Source organism: Mizuhopecten yessoensis, unplaced genomic scaffold, assembly GCF_002113885.1.
Source record: "Mizuhopecten yessoensis strain PY_sf001 unplaced genomic scaffold, ASM211388v2 scaffold7225, whole genome shotgun sequence".
NCBI classification, from domain to species: Eukaryota; Metazoa; Mollusca; class Bivalvia; order Pectinida; family Pectinidae; genus Mizuhopecten; species Mizuhopecten yessoensis.
Genome location: NW_018406942.1, coordinates 497,135 through 510,488, shown reverse-complemented (window position 1 = coordinate 510,488; position 13,354 = coordinate 497,135). Strand labels below are relative to the sequence as shown.

The 13,354-nt window shown below is 37.6% G+C and overlaps 2 protein-coding genes across 8 annotated transcripts in view; one reads left to right on the top strand and one right to left on the bottom strand.

Annotated features, from left to right (window-relative positions):
- Positions 1–2,328, bottom strand: part of LOC110453270 (clathrin interactor 1-like) — a 47,198-nt gene extending 44,870 nt beyond the window's left edge. For all 7 annotated transcript variants that reach the window (XM_021502152.1, XM_021502155.1, XM_021502153.1 and 4 more), the window contains exon 1: positions 2,304–2,328. The gene's annotated coding sequence lies outside the window, so the exon portion shown is untranslated. The remainder of the gene's footprint in view (positions 1–2,303) is intronic.
- Positions 2,329–9,638: 7,310 nt separating this feature from the next.
- Positions 9,639–13,354, top strand: part of LOC110453269 — a 12,496-nt gene continuing 8,780 nt past the window's right edge. The window contains exons 1-2 of the mRNA XM_021502151.1: positions 9,639–9,748; positions 11,285–11,377. Of these exons, the coding sequence (XP_021357826.1) occupies positions 9,691–9,748; positions 11,285–11,377 (151 nt within the window). The 5' untranslated portion in view covers positions 9,639–9,690. The remainder of the gene's footprint in view (positions 9,749–11,284; positions 11,378–13,354) is intronic.

Here is a 13,354-nt window from a genome sequence, read left to right as displayed (position 1 = left end):
AAGTGTGTTTATAACACTACGTCAGCATACTGTATACAAAAGTGTATTCATAACACCACGTCAACATGCAATATACAAAAGTGTGTTTATAACACTGCGTCAACATACTGTATACAAAAGTGTTTGTATAACACTACGTCAACATACTGTATACAAAAGTGTGTGTATAACACTACGTCAACATACTGTACACAAAAGTGTGTTTATAACACTACGTCAACATACTATATGCAAAAGTGTGTGTATAACACTACGTCAACATACTATATGCAAAAGTGTGTGTATAACACTACGTCAACATACTATATGCAAAAGTGTGTGTATAACACTACGTCAACATACTATATACAAAAGTGTGTGTATACCACTACGTCAACATACTGTATACAAAAGTGTGTGTATAACACTACGTCAACATACTATATGCAAAAGTGTGTGTATAACACTACGTCAACATACTATATACAAAAGTGTGTGTATACCACTACGTCAACATACTGTATACAAAAGTGTGTGTATAACACTACGTCAACATACTGTACACAAAAGTGTGTTTATAACACTACGTCAACATACTATATGCAAAAGTGTGTGTATAACACTACGTCAACATACTATAGGCAAAAGTTTGTGTATAACACTACGTCAACATACTGTATACAAAAGTGTGATTATAACACTACGTCAACATACTGTATACAAAATTGTGTTTATAACACCACGTCAACATACTGTATACAAAAGAGTGTTTATAACACTACGTCAACATACTATATACAAAATTGTGTTTATAACACAACATCAACATATTGTATACAAAAGTGTGTTTATAACACTACGTCAACATACTATATGCAAAAGTGTGTGTATAACACTACGTCAACATACTATATACAAAAGTGTGTGTATACCACTACGTCAACATACTGTATACAAAAGTGTGTGTATAACACTACGTCAACATACTATATACAAAAGTGTGTGTATACCACTACGTCAACATACTGTATACAAAAGTGTGTGTATAACACTACGTCAACATACTGTACACAAAAGTGTGTTTATAACACTACGTCAACATACTATATACAAAAGTGTGTGTATACCACTACGTCAACATACTGTATACAAAAGTGTGTGTATAACACTACGTCAACATACTGTACACAAAAGTGTGTTTATAACACTACGTCAACATACTATATGCAAAAGTGTGTGTATAACACAACGTCAACATACTGTATACAAAAGTGTGTTTATAACACTACGTCAACATACTATATACAAAATTGTGTTTATAACACAACGTCAACATATTGTATACAAAAGTGTGTTTATAACACTACGTCAAAATAAAATTACTGTATACAAATATGTATTTATAACACTAAGTCAACATTCTAAAAGCGCTGTCAAAATGAAACATCTATATTGTTATTCATTTTATTTTTTGGAATTACGATCGGCAATTATTGATATAAACTGAATTGAAAAAAACCGTTTGACGTTTCTACGTGTTTGTGTAGCTACTTGATAAAGGGTTGATTTGTTTTTACAGTTATTTGGGGTATTCTATATCAGTAAAACATTTTTATTCAAACCCTCATAATTTTCCTTCTTACAGAATTTTTAAAATAAAAATCACACCATCGAATTAGGAAGACAATAACTGATATGTAGGGAATACCCCATTCCAGTATCTTTATATGACCGCGCGTCGGAAATAAAACACTAACGTCCTTATTTACCTTTATGTGACCGCGTGTCGGAAGTACAATGTGAACGTCATTGTTTATATAGAGCCCTGTTATTTTTAAAGTTGACTGCTTAGTGTTATTCGTTTCGGCGTAATACCATGCTTGTATTTAATTCAACCGTTTATATAAAGTCATAACGAGAATGCTTAAATAAGACAATGTATCAAATATTCCGAATCAATTATATGAAGTTGTGTGCTGTCCTACTCTAACATGAACTTAATTTTGTAAGCTGAACAGATGCAAAGACGAGGATAGCATCACGCATGTATAACCAAGCTACGACACTCGCAGTTGATGAAATATTATATAAAACTAACATAGGGTTAGGGGTTAGGGTTACATTAAAACTGAGCATAATTTATATTTAAGGATACACTTTTATGATAACAGGAAGAGAAACCAGCAGATCCAAAAAATATATTCAAGTTCCATATAAATGTAACAGTCAAAACATTCAAATGTGGTTATTAAACAGCTATGTCGTTTACAACACACTTTCATTATTTATACACAGGTATGAGACAAGTGTCTTCTCATAATTACCTGTCGACAGAGTTGTTTTATCGTTGAAAGTTTGTTCGGCTTTTTGCTCGCCATCCTTCTGTAGCTGCTCTTCACCCACAGTATGATAAAGTAAAAATCAGGGAAGTATTTGTTGTTTCAAGATTAACTACGCAGAACATGTCACTCAACCAATCAGCGCATGATTAAGAAATATGTTAATTTATTTTGTACTACAAAATATTATGTTTGTGCTGCAATGGTCATTTCTAACCTCAAATATGAAGCAATAGCGCTTAAGGATGTGCTCTTCTGAGGTTTCAATCACGTTCAAGTCTCGTTTTGATCTGGTGTAACAGGTTTTTGTAATATTTAACAAATTATGATCAAGTTTATTAACAAATACGCATCTGAAAAATATGCCAAAAAACAAGATGCCTGTTGTTTGTAGAACTATTTTTACAAGTATTTAAACAAAAAAACAATTCGGCGGCCATTTTGAAAATGTGTCTTTATGTGTATTTCTTGCGCTTCAAAAAAGGCCAAAATTTCACCTTTTTTGACACTTCAACTTTATATTGTTTAATATGATAAAAATAATATGCAACAAACTAGAATATTATTCGTTATTGATAGGTTTTTTTACATATTTAGTTGAACTAAAGCACTTTTGATTTTTGACCCCGAAAAAGGTAAAAAATAACACAAATGATAATGGGACAAAAAAAAAAGCACACGGACCCCCCATTTTTGTGGATGTTTTAGAAAGAGAAACACATTTTCTTTTAATTCATTAACTATTAAAAAAAGTTTAATAGCAGAACTTTTTATATCAAGCGTTTAATCTGCACACAACGGTAAAAAAATGAGTATTTTTTCATTAAAAAATAGGGGGTAGGGGTAACTAAAATCGGCTTTCTGAGTTAAAAAAATAAGATTAAGACATTTTACTTCCATTATTTAAAAGAAAAAGATATTTTTATCAATTCTACAAACTTTCATACATATCTAATAACACACTTGGAAGAAATTGTATGAATTTTTTCTGCAAATGGTCAAAACCCAAAAAATCACCTTAAATCACGTGTTGTGTTAAATTGGTATCTTTGACCGATCATAGCACAAAAACGAACACACCGACATATAGTTTATTTTGCATTTTCTACTATGCCATTAACTCCTTTTTCCAAAAATCAATATAAGAAAAAAAGTTTAATACAGGAATTTTTAGACTTCTCAGAGGTGTACATCCTTAAATCAAATTTGATAAGACAAAAAAAAACCTGCTGTTTGTGTTATTTTATAAATTAGTGTCGCTGAGTGGTGTTACTGTTGTATTGAAATATGCGATTTATTTGATTAGTATATTTACACATGTTGGTATTAATACTTATACTGATGATGAGATAAAATGACCATGTATTTTGCTCTCTATATATAATTCACTATGCCTACTACTCCCTACTATGAATGGAGTAAATATCTCGAAGACGCGAAAGAAATACTTCTTATTAAAAGGGATGCAGGAAATCCAACTTATTTCATTTCAACAAATTTTATTCATGATGTTGTATGAATTGGATCGAACAACAGGCTATGTCTATATCAGTTCTCTCCTGCATGCATTTGTATAAATCAGCATATAAATATATTATAATTTAAAGTGAAATGAATATCAATGTGCAAGTCATTTGGTAAAGGGGAGATAACTCTAACTGCTTATGAAAGTTAACATGTCAAGCTGTGCTACTTCTTGAACTCACTAGAGTAATGAGTGAGTTTTAGACATATTCCTTCACTAGCTAACTGAGTGACTCATAGATAGTTGAATATCGGGCTTATATACATTTAATATTATGAATAAGCTATGTCAATATTGTGAATTATATTAATATTCACATTATAATATGTTAAGAATATAATAATACAACTACTTGTTGATATATACTAGTCCATGTTGATTAACGGATAACCGTAAGCATGTTTGCTGTTCATGTTTACAATATTAGTACATTATAATATAAGTTGATATAGATAATTCTAGTTATATATATATCTTTTTGAGTTCACGATAAAGGCTGAGACACTCTCTAGGATATTCATGTATATGGTACACTATATGAACATTGCTTTTCTGGTGACAGCAGAGTAACGCTGTTTAGTATAGAGAATACAGATATAATATGTAGGTTTTAACGTTGTAAGGTTACTACAAACTTATCTCTGCAACGTCCTGTTATACATATATTATTCATTTCTGTAAGAATTTCATGAACAATTAAATAGATTTTGTGTTTTTGGTTTTTGTTTGTATATACCGTATGACCTTAAAATAATCTTGGTTATTCCATATAAATGCATTTCAAAAGAAAGAAAAAAAAATAATTGCAAAGTTAATGATTTTGCACAAAACACATCATAGTGTTGTCACTTCGTCGCTGAGCCGCTTAACCAATAAGAAGTTAGTTAATGTTGTCACTCGTTAATAGCCTGAACATGTCTATCATTGCGGTAGTAAATACTATCAAATTGTTATCTGATAAAGACTAGTATCAAAATGTAATAACCATGAATATATGCACGTGGATGTTGATAACGTCAATTAATATCACCACTACTAGGTTATACAATGTACTAACACAAATTGTTATCTGATAAAGACTGGTATCAAAATGTAATAACAATGAATATATTCATGTGTATGTTGATAACGTCAATTAATATCACCACTAGTAGGTTATACAATGTACTAACACAAATTGTTCATAACAATGATCTACCTAATAGAAAACGATTGAGCACAGGCAAAGAAACTAAATGGTGATGTCATGCACCTTAACATTTAAACATTCCAAATATGTATAGATTTTATATACTTTTTTATGAAGAAAACACGAGAATACTTCAGTGCACCCAAACCAAACCAGCTGTTTCGAAAGGCAATACATCGTCTGCCACATCGATGACACACGCTTTTTAAATCAATGTCAAATCAAAATAATGTGTCGTCCTCAAATTGAAAACCAGGGTCCGTATTCATGAAACCGTTCTCATGCTCGAGCATGGATTCTGAGCTCAAACCAACTTTCTTGGTACTCACTTATATCATGTCAAACGATCAAAATGTTAAATGTAAACATTGAAAACAGTATTCGGGTCCAAATCTCTTTTAAAAAAATCCAAATCTGTTACAAAATAAGATTTGTTTATAATTTTTTAAACAGACCAAGAAATTAAGCTTGAGCACAAAATCCATGCTTAAGCATGAGAACGGTTTCATGAATACGGGCCCTGGTAAATAATAATGACACTACGAGGCACACTAATACCATAGACCATGATATCGCACAAGGTGATAGAATGTTTCCCCATGAGATATGAGATATTGATGACGATCATAAGACATGCACAGCATTATTAACTGGTATCTATCAGCACCTTGTGTCGTAAGTTTGTCACTCAGCAGCCGACAAGCAATGGAAACTTCAAATAGGAAAATCGAAATAACGTTGCTCTCATTGTACAGCTTAGTCTGACATGTAATAAGCAAAGCACGAGGTTGTGTCCTTGATATCTTCTTCGGGAGGGTATATAAAATTGATGAATACATCGACAAAAAGAAAGAGAAGGGTTAGGAGAAAGAGTAATAGCTATACATAGCGATGGGTTCAGCAGATCAACTTATGTTACGACAGTGTTTCCCATGCACAAAACAAAAGGAACCTGTGAATAACACGAGGCCAGCATTAGTTGCCTTTTTACAGTAACAAATGTGGAGGCCCTGCAGAGTCGGGGGCATTCTTCGATGTCTTCTGCTCAGCGGATCTGCTGCCCCGCCCATCTCCTCGAAAGACGGCTCATATCTGAAAGTAAAAATAAAGACTAAGCATTATTATATCAGTCCCGACAAGGTCTTCTATTAATTAAACCTCATACAAAAACAGTCCGCCAGAGTGGGCACATTTTGATCGTATAGGGAGCCAACAGTCTTCTGAAAAATCTTGCCACCGAATCAAACAAAGATATTGACAACCCGGAACTCATTCTCACTATTCTATCCCCAATACATATCACCTTCGACCTTCTATTGTTTTTTTTGTTTTTTTTACAAAATTAGGTCCAAAACTTTTACAATTACATCTCCAATTGCCTTTCTTGGAAAAGAAGTTTCTCATTACAAGAGCACAACATGCAGCCCTAATTGCTAGGCTTATTAGCTGCGGTACATGACCGCAGTAATGGGTGGCACTGTATAGTCTTTTTCCGAGCTTGATAGTAGGTCACAGAAGGTCAAGCAGTGTTGAACATTATTTTTAGGCGTACTTTACTGTTAACTTTGAAGTCATACTGGTTAACACTTGTATCGTGGAGGTTTAACGTCATACCAACAGCTAGGACCATTTAAGGCCATGACTCGACGTGTGTTATGTAGGCCTGTATTTGTCCTGGAGGTGGCATGTTCGTGTATTTACCTCCCTCCTGGCAATAGCGCAGATCGTAGGCTGACGTCATAGTGCTACGTCACTGAGGCTGACTTCATAGTGCTACGTCACTGAGGCTGACTTCATAGTGCTACGTCACTGAAAGACCATATCAAAGCCACCTAGTACAGTATTCTATCAGGACACAGTAAACCGACAACGGGTAAACCAGTTGTTGTCATTACACAAAATGCTGAACGCTAAGCAGTGATTAACAGCCATCTTAATAACACTTAGGACAGAATCCATCGGTTAGCAAGGCGCTAGGAAACAAAAACGTTGACAAGAAAGCTAAAAGATAGAGATCCCAAATGTATGGTGCAGCAGGTTAAATTTGGCCACTTTGGTGTCCCCACATAGAGGGCACAAAGGCAACTCCTTATTTTGCAGGGGTTTCCACTATAAGATACCCTTAACAACAAGCAGTGGGTAACAGCAGATATGTCCATATCTCTATCTCCTACCTACATGGATCTTTTGTCACGAAAGACTTCCAATTCTTAAATGGAACTAAAAGAACATACAACTCCCATGCTTCTTTGTCTGTTATGGATTTCTGGTCTTCGTAAAATCTGAGAAAAAAAAGACAAGAGTGCTCATTGACAGGGCTAATTAAAGGACATTTTCTTCCAGGCATACTATTCATTATCTGAACACACTATCCTAACAAAAAAATGACTACCTATAGTACCTAGATAAAAAAAATTAAAAAATATACAGAAGCTTTAGGAAAATGACAGCAGATCAATAAAGTGGACACAGGAAAACATGCTGTGATTACCACATTAGTCGCCTCATCTACATTGATGTTTAACAGTTTTTACTGTAAGTATTCTTAACACAAAAGCTTCCTGTGATACATTTTCCATTATGGTTTGGTATCTTTATTGTGAAAAGAAAATTCTGAACTTTCCATACATACCAACATTGAAATCATGAGAAAAAATAGGGAGACGAATACAAGTTAAAGGTTTGCAGTTATTTGACTCTATTCTAAAGTTATTTCCGTTAAAATATTGTACTTTCTATCTATATTTTAATACATTTTGCATGCGTTAAGAAATTAGAGCAGTTCTTAATTAGATCGTGGCCATTACCATCATAAAAGACTCTAAATTAGTGGAATGAGACGCCAATATCACATGTCCTGGTCCAGCGTTATAAATGATATCACGTGTCATAACGCAATATCCGGCTTACAGACATAACAGCTCTTCAGACTACACGGCTTACAGACATAACAGCTCATCAGACTACACGGCTTACAGTCATAACAGCTCTTCGGACTACACTGCACACAGACATAACAGCTCTTCATACTACACGGCCTACAGACAGACTGCACGGCCTACAGACATAAAAGCTCTTCAGACTACACGGCCCACAGACATAAAATCTCTTCATACAACACGGCTTACAGACATAACACCTGTTCAGACTACACGGCTTACAGGCATAACAGCTCTTCGGACTACACGTCCTACAGACATAACAGCTCATCAGACTACACGGCTTACAGTCATAACAGCTCTTCGGACTACACGTCCTACAGACATAACAGCTCATCAGACTACACGGCTTACAGGCATAACAGCTCTTCAGACTCCACGGCTTACAGACATAACACCTGTTCAGACTACACGGCTTACCGACATAACAGCTCTTCAGACTCCACGGCTTACAGACATAACAACTCTTCAGACTACACGGCTCACAAACATAACAGCTCTTCAGACTACAAGGCCTACAGACATAACAGATCTTAAGATTACACGGCTTACAGACATAGCAGCTCTTCAGACTACACGGCCTATAGACAGACTGCACGGCCTACAGACATAAAAGCTCTTCAGACTACACGGCCTATAGACAGACTGCACGGCCTACAGACATAAAAGCTCTTCAGACTACACGGCCTATAGACATAACAGCTCTTCAGCCTACACGGCCTACAGACATACCAGATCGCCTACATACATAACAGCTCTTCAGACCACACGGCCTACAGACATAACAGCTCTTCAGACTACACGGCCTATAGACATAACAGCTCTTCAGACTACACGGCCTACAGACAGACTGCACGGCCTACAGACATAACAGCTCTTCAGACTACATGGCTTACAGACATAACAGCTCTTCAGACTACAAGGCCTACATACATAACAGCTCTTCAGACTACACGGCTCACAGACATAACAGCTCTTCGGACTACATTTCGCGTTAAATACGTGTCGATATTTTCTCGTCGAATACTGCTCCAGATTTTATTTTAAAGATACGCATTGCAAACTACATAAACAGATTTAAATAGATTAAAGGATGCCTCAAAATGTCAAAATTCGGCGTCAGACGATAGTGATTGAAGCAACCAGACGGTACCAAAACAGCTGTCACATTCACCCCTGTATTCCATAGTAGTTATTTCCACAATATGGAGGAGTGCATATTGATATACGTTTTTGTTTGGTTAACAAGTGCACATGTATAAGTACAACATGTTTACTTGTTATAGTAAATGCTAAAAATTGCGTATAATATATAAATCGTTAACACGAGAAAATAAAATATCTTGTACGAAATGTGAATTTGGCAAATTTGACAATTACATACCACGTGATTGTCAGCTATAGGTAAGTTAATCAGTCTGGGAATATTTCCAGATGTCATGGAGCGCGGCCCCGAAGGGTTGTTACTGGCACCTTATATCTTATCAGGCATCAGACAATGTTCATATAATAATTTCTTTCATTTATATCATTTCATTAATTAAGAATCAACTTACAAATTTTCCTATCAATTTAAAAGTAAATCAAAATAAAACAAGAAACTAGAACTAAGAAAGACAAGTTTTCGAAACATGTTTATTTTTTTCTGTTATGGATTAGATGTTGAGATAGGTGTATATCTATATCCTCGCCACATTTATTCTTTCACTCAGGCAGACTATGGCACTCCATTTTCTGGTTGTAGCTTTGACACTGATTTTTCAGGTTTTTGCACAAGGTAAGTACAGCTTTAATATACCAAGGCAACAAGTGTATGTGGATACATATTTGTGGTCAAGGAATACATTGATTTAGACGTGAATATATTGATATCGCTAACTCTGTACAATCTGTTACGGTGGTTTACTAACACCTCAGGCATATCCGATACGTACGTCGTCCGATCTGACCAATCAAATTGGTACCCTTTCCCCATCCTCCCCTCCTTAACAGGTATTCACGTTGTTACTATAACACGAATGAGTGATGTATTCAATTTTTATAATACATGTTACATGAACAATGGGTAATGAGAAACCAGAAAACTTGTACACATATACATTCATACTCCTGTACGGTACACTAGCTATGTGATTCCTTTGTTCACACAATAAATTTGAAGAATTGAAAATCGATCATGTTAATGAAATAATAAGTCTGCAAAGGAGGGCTGTTAAAGACAGTATACTATCTTTGACCAATCCGTTCATTTACTTGTAAAAATATTGATGAGTTTTGTCATTGAATAACAACAACCATTTAGAAAACTACATACATCTTCCATTTATGCCACAGAATTTAAAAATGAAATGCAACATTCTTCATTTACTTAACTTCAATCTTGATGTAAATCTATATTGTATGGCAATACGTCACTACCAGACTCTATAACAATCCTAGCGGCTAGTTAGAGGATTGCTAACTACGGTAACTACAGCACTGATGATTGATCGCTACAGAGTCTGTCACACTAGTGATTGGTGGCTACAGAGTCTATCACACTAGTGATTGGTCGCTACAGAGTCTGTCACACTAGTGATTGGTAGCTACAGAGTCTGTCACACTAGTGATTGGTCGCTACAGAGTCTGTCATTAGTTCTGTATAGTCGGTCATTTTCACGGGGGTTTAAGACAGCGCGAAGTACCAAGTACCAAGCGAATATTAATACCATGATTGAATACCCTTTTACTGCCAAATATTGGAGACAAAACGTTCTTTTGATGAAATGCTTGCAAAATAAATCCCATCACCCAAAAGTACTCTCTTGAGCGCAAAAAAACCACTGTCAATGTTGCGCGAAGTGTTATCCCAACGAGCTAGATCTGATCTGGACAATCGTAACATATTAGCCCCGCGAAATTGAACAACTAAGCAGTAGCATAAACCTCAGAATGGATCAGTCTTTGTTGAGAGAATGTTGTGGTAATCATAAATGACCTGGGTTTAAACTGTGAGTGTTCAGTATATACAGCAATCTTAAACTGGTTGGCAATGTTTTAGATTGTTTTGTGTCACTTGTTGACTGTTGTAGGTTCCAATACTTTACTTATCACGCGAACTTTGTTTTTAGATTTTATCTGCGTATGTGGAGGCTGCGATTCATTCATTCATTCATTCAGTCATTCAACGAATAGCGTTTAAGTGAATTTTCAGGAAGATTAATAGGAACGACACTCGTATCGTCCTTTGTGACTACAATGTATGTTTCCGGTGACAGAATTGTGGCTATAACAAATATGAAACCATGTCCTATTTCTAACTTTTTTTCCGTAGACGACTGTCCTCCAGGCTTCCAGGCCAATGACGACGGATGTCTCTATGTGTCTAATACTGAGGCCACGTGGGCTGGAGCGTTGGTATGTACCGGTAGTGTCTAATAATGAAGCAATGTGTACTGGAGCGTTGGTATGTACCAGTAGTGTCTAATACTGATGCCACGTGGGCCGGGGCGTTGGTATGTTCCGGAAGTGTCTAATACCGAGGCCACGTGGGCTGGAGCGTTGGTATGTACCGGTAGTGTCTAATATACTGATGCCACGTGGGCCGGGGCGTTGGTATGTTCCGGAAGTGTCTAATACCGCTGAGGCCACGTGGTCTGGGGCGTTGGTATGTATCGGTAGTGTCTAATACTGAAGCCACTTGAGTTGGAGCGTTGGAATGTCTCTATGTGTCTAATAAACTGAGGCCAGATGGGCTGGAGTGTTGGTATGTACCGGTAGTGTTTAATACTGAAGCCACGTGGGGTGGAGCGTTGGAATGTATCGATAGTGTCTAATACTGAAGCCTCCTGGGCTGGAGCGTTGGTATGTACCGGTAGAGGCTAATACTGAAGCCACGTGGGCTGGAGCGTTGGAATGTATCGATAGTGTCTAATACTGAAGCCTCCTGGGCTGGAGCGTTGGTATGTACCGGTAGAGGCTAATACTGAAGCCACGTGGGCTGGAGCGTTGGTATGTACCGGTACTGTCTAATAATGAAGCAATGTGTACTGGAGCGTGGGTATGTACCAGTAGTGTCTAATACTGATGCCACGTGGGCCGGAGCGTTGGTATGTTCCGGAAGTGTCTAATACCGAGGCCACGTGGGCTGGAGCGTTGGTATGTACCGGTAGTGGCTAATAATGAAGCAATGTGTACTGGAGCGTTGGTATATACTGAGGCCACGTGGGCTGGAGCGTTGGTATGTACCGGTACGTTGGTATGTACCGGTAGTGTCTAATACTGAAGCCAATTGGGCTGGAGCGTTGGTATGTACCGGTAGTGTCTAATACTGAGGCCACGTGGGCTGGAGCGTTGGTATGTATCGGTAGTGTCTAATACTGAAGCCACGTGGGCTGGAGCGTTGGAATGTATCGATAGTGTCTAATACTGAAGCCTCCTGGGCTGGAGCGTTGGTATGTACCGGTAGAGGCTAATACTGAAGCCACGTGGGCTGGAGCGTTGGTATGTACCGATAGCGTCTAATATACTGAGGCCTCGTGGTCTGGAGCGTTGGTATGTATCGGTAGTGTCTAATACTGAAGCCACTTGGGTTGGAGCGTTGGAATGTCTCTATGTGTCTAATATACTGAGGCCAGATGGGCTGGAGTGTTGGTATGTACCGGTAGTGTCTAATACTGAAGCCACGTGGGGTGGAGCGTTGGAATGTATCGATAGTGTCTAATACTGAAGCCACGTGGGCTGGAGCGTTGGTATGTACCGGTAGTGTCTAATACTGAAGTCACGTGGGCTGGAACTTTGGTATGTACCGATAGTGTCTAATATACTGTGGCCATGTGGGCTGGAGCGTTGGTATGTATCGATAGAGTCTAATACTGAAGCCTCCTGGGCTGGAGAGTTGGTATGCACCGATAGTGTCTAATGTACTGTGGCCACGTGGGCTGGAGCGTTGGTATGTACCGAAAGTGTCTAATATACTGAGGCCACGTGGGTCAGGGCGTTGGTATGTACCGATAGTGTCTAATATACTGAGGCCACGTGGGTCAGGGCTTTGGTATGTTCCGGTAGTGTCTAATACTGAGGCCATGTCTAATGTACTGTGGCCACGTGGGCTGGAGCGTTGGGATGTACCGAAAGTGTCTAATATACTGAGGACACGTGGGTCAGGGCGTTGGTATGTTCCAGTAGTGTCTAATACTGAGGCCACGTAGTGTCTAATACTGAAGCCACGTGGGCTGGAGCGTTGGTAAGTACCGATAGTGTCTAATATACTGTGGCCACGTGGGTTGGAGCGTTGGTATGTACCGATAGTGTCTAATATACTGAGGCCACGTAGGTCAGGGCGTTGGTATGTTCCGGTAGTCTCTAATACTGAGGCCACGTGGGCTGGAGCGTTGGTATGTAC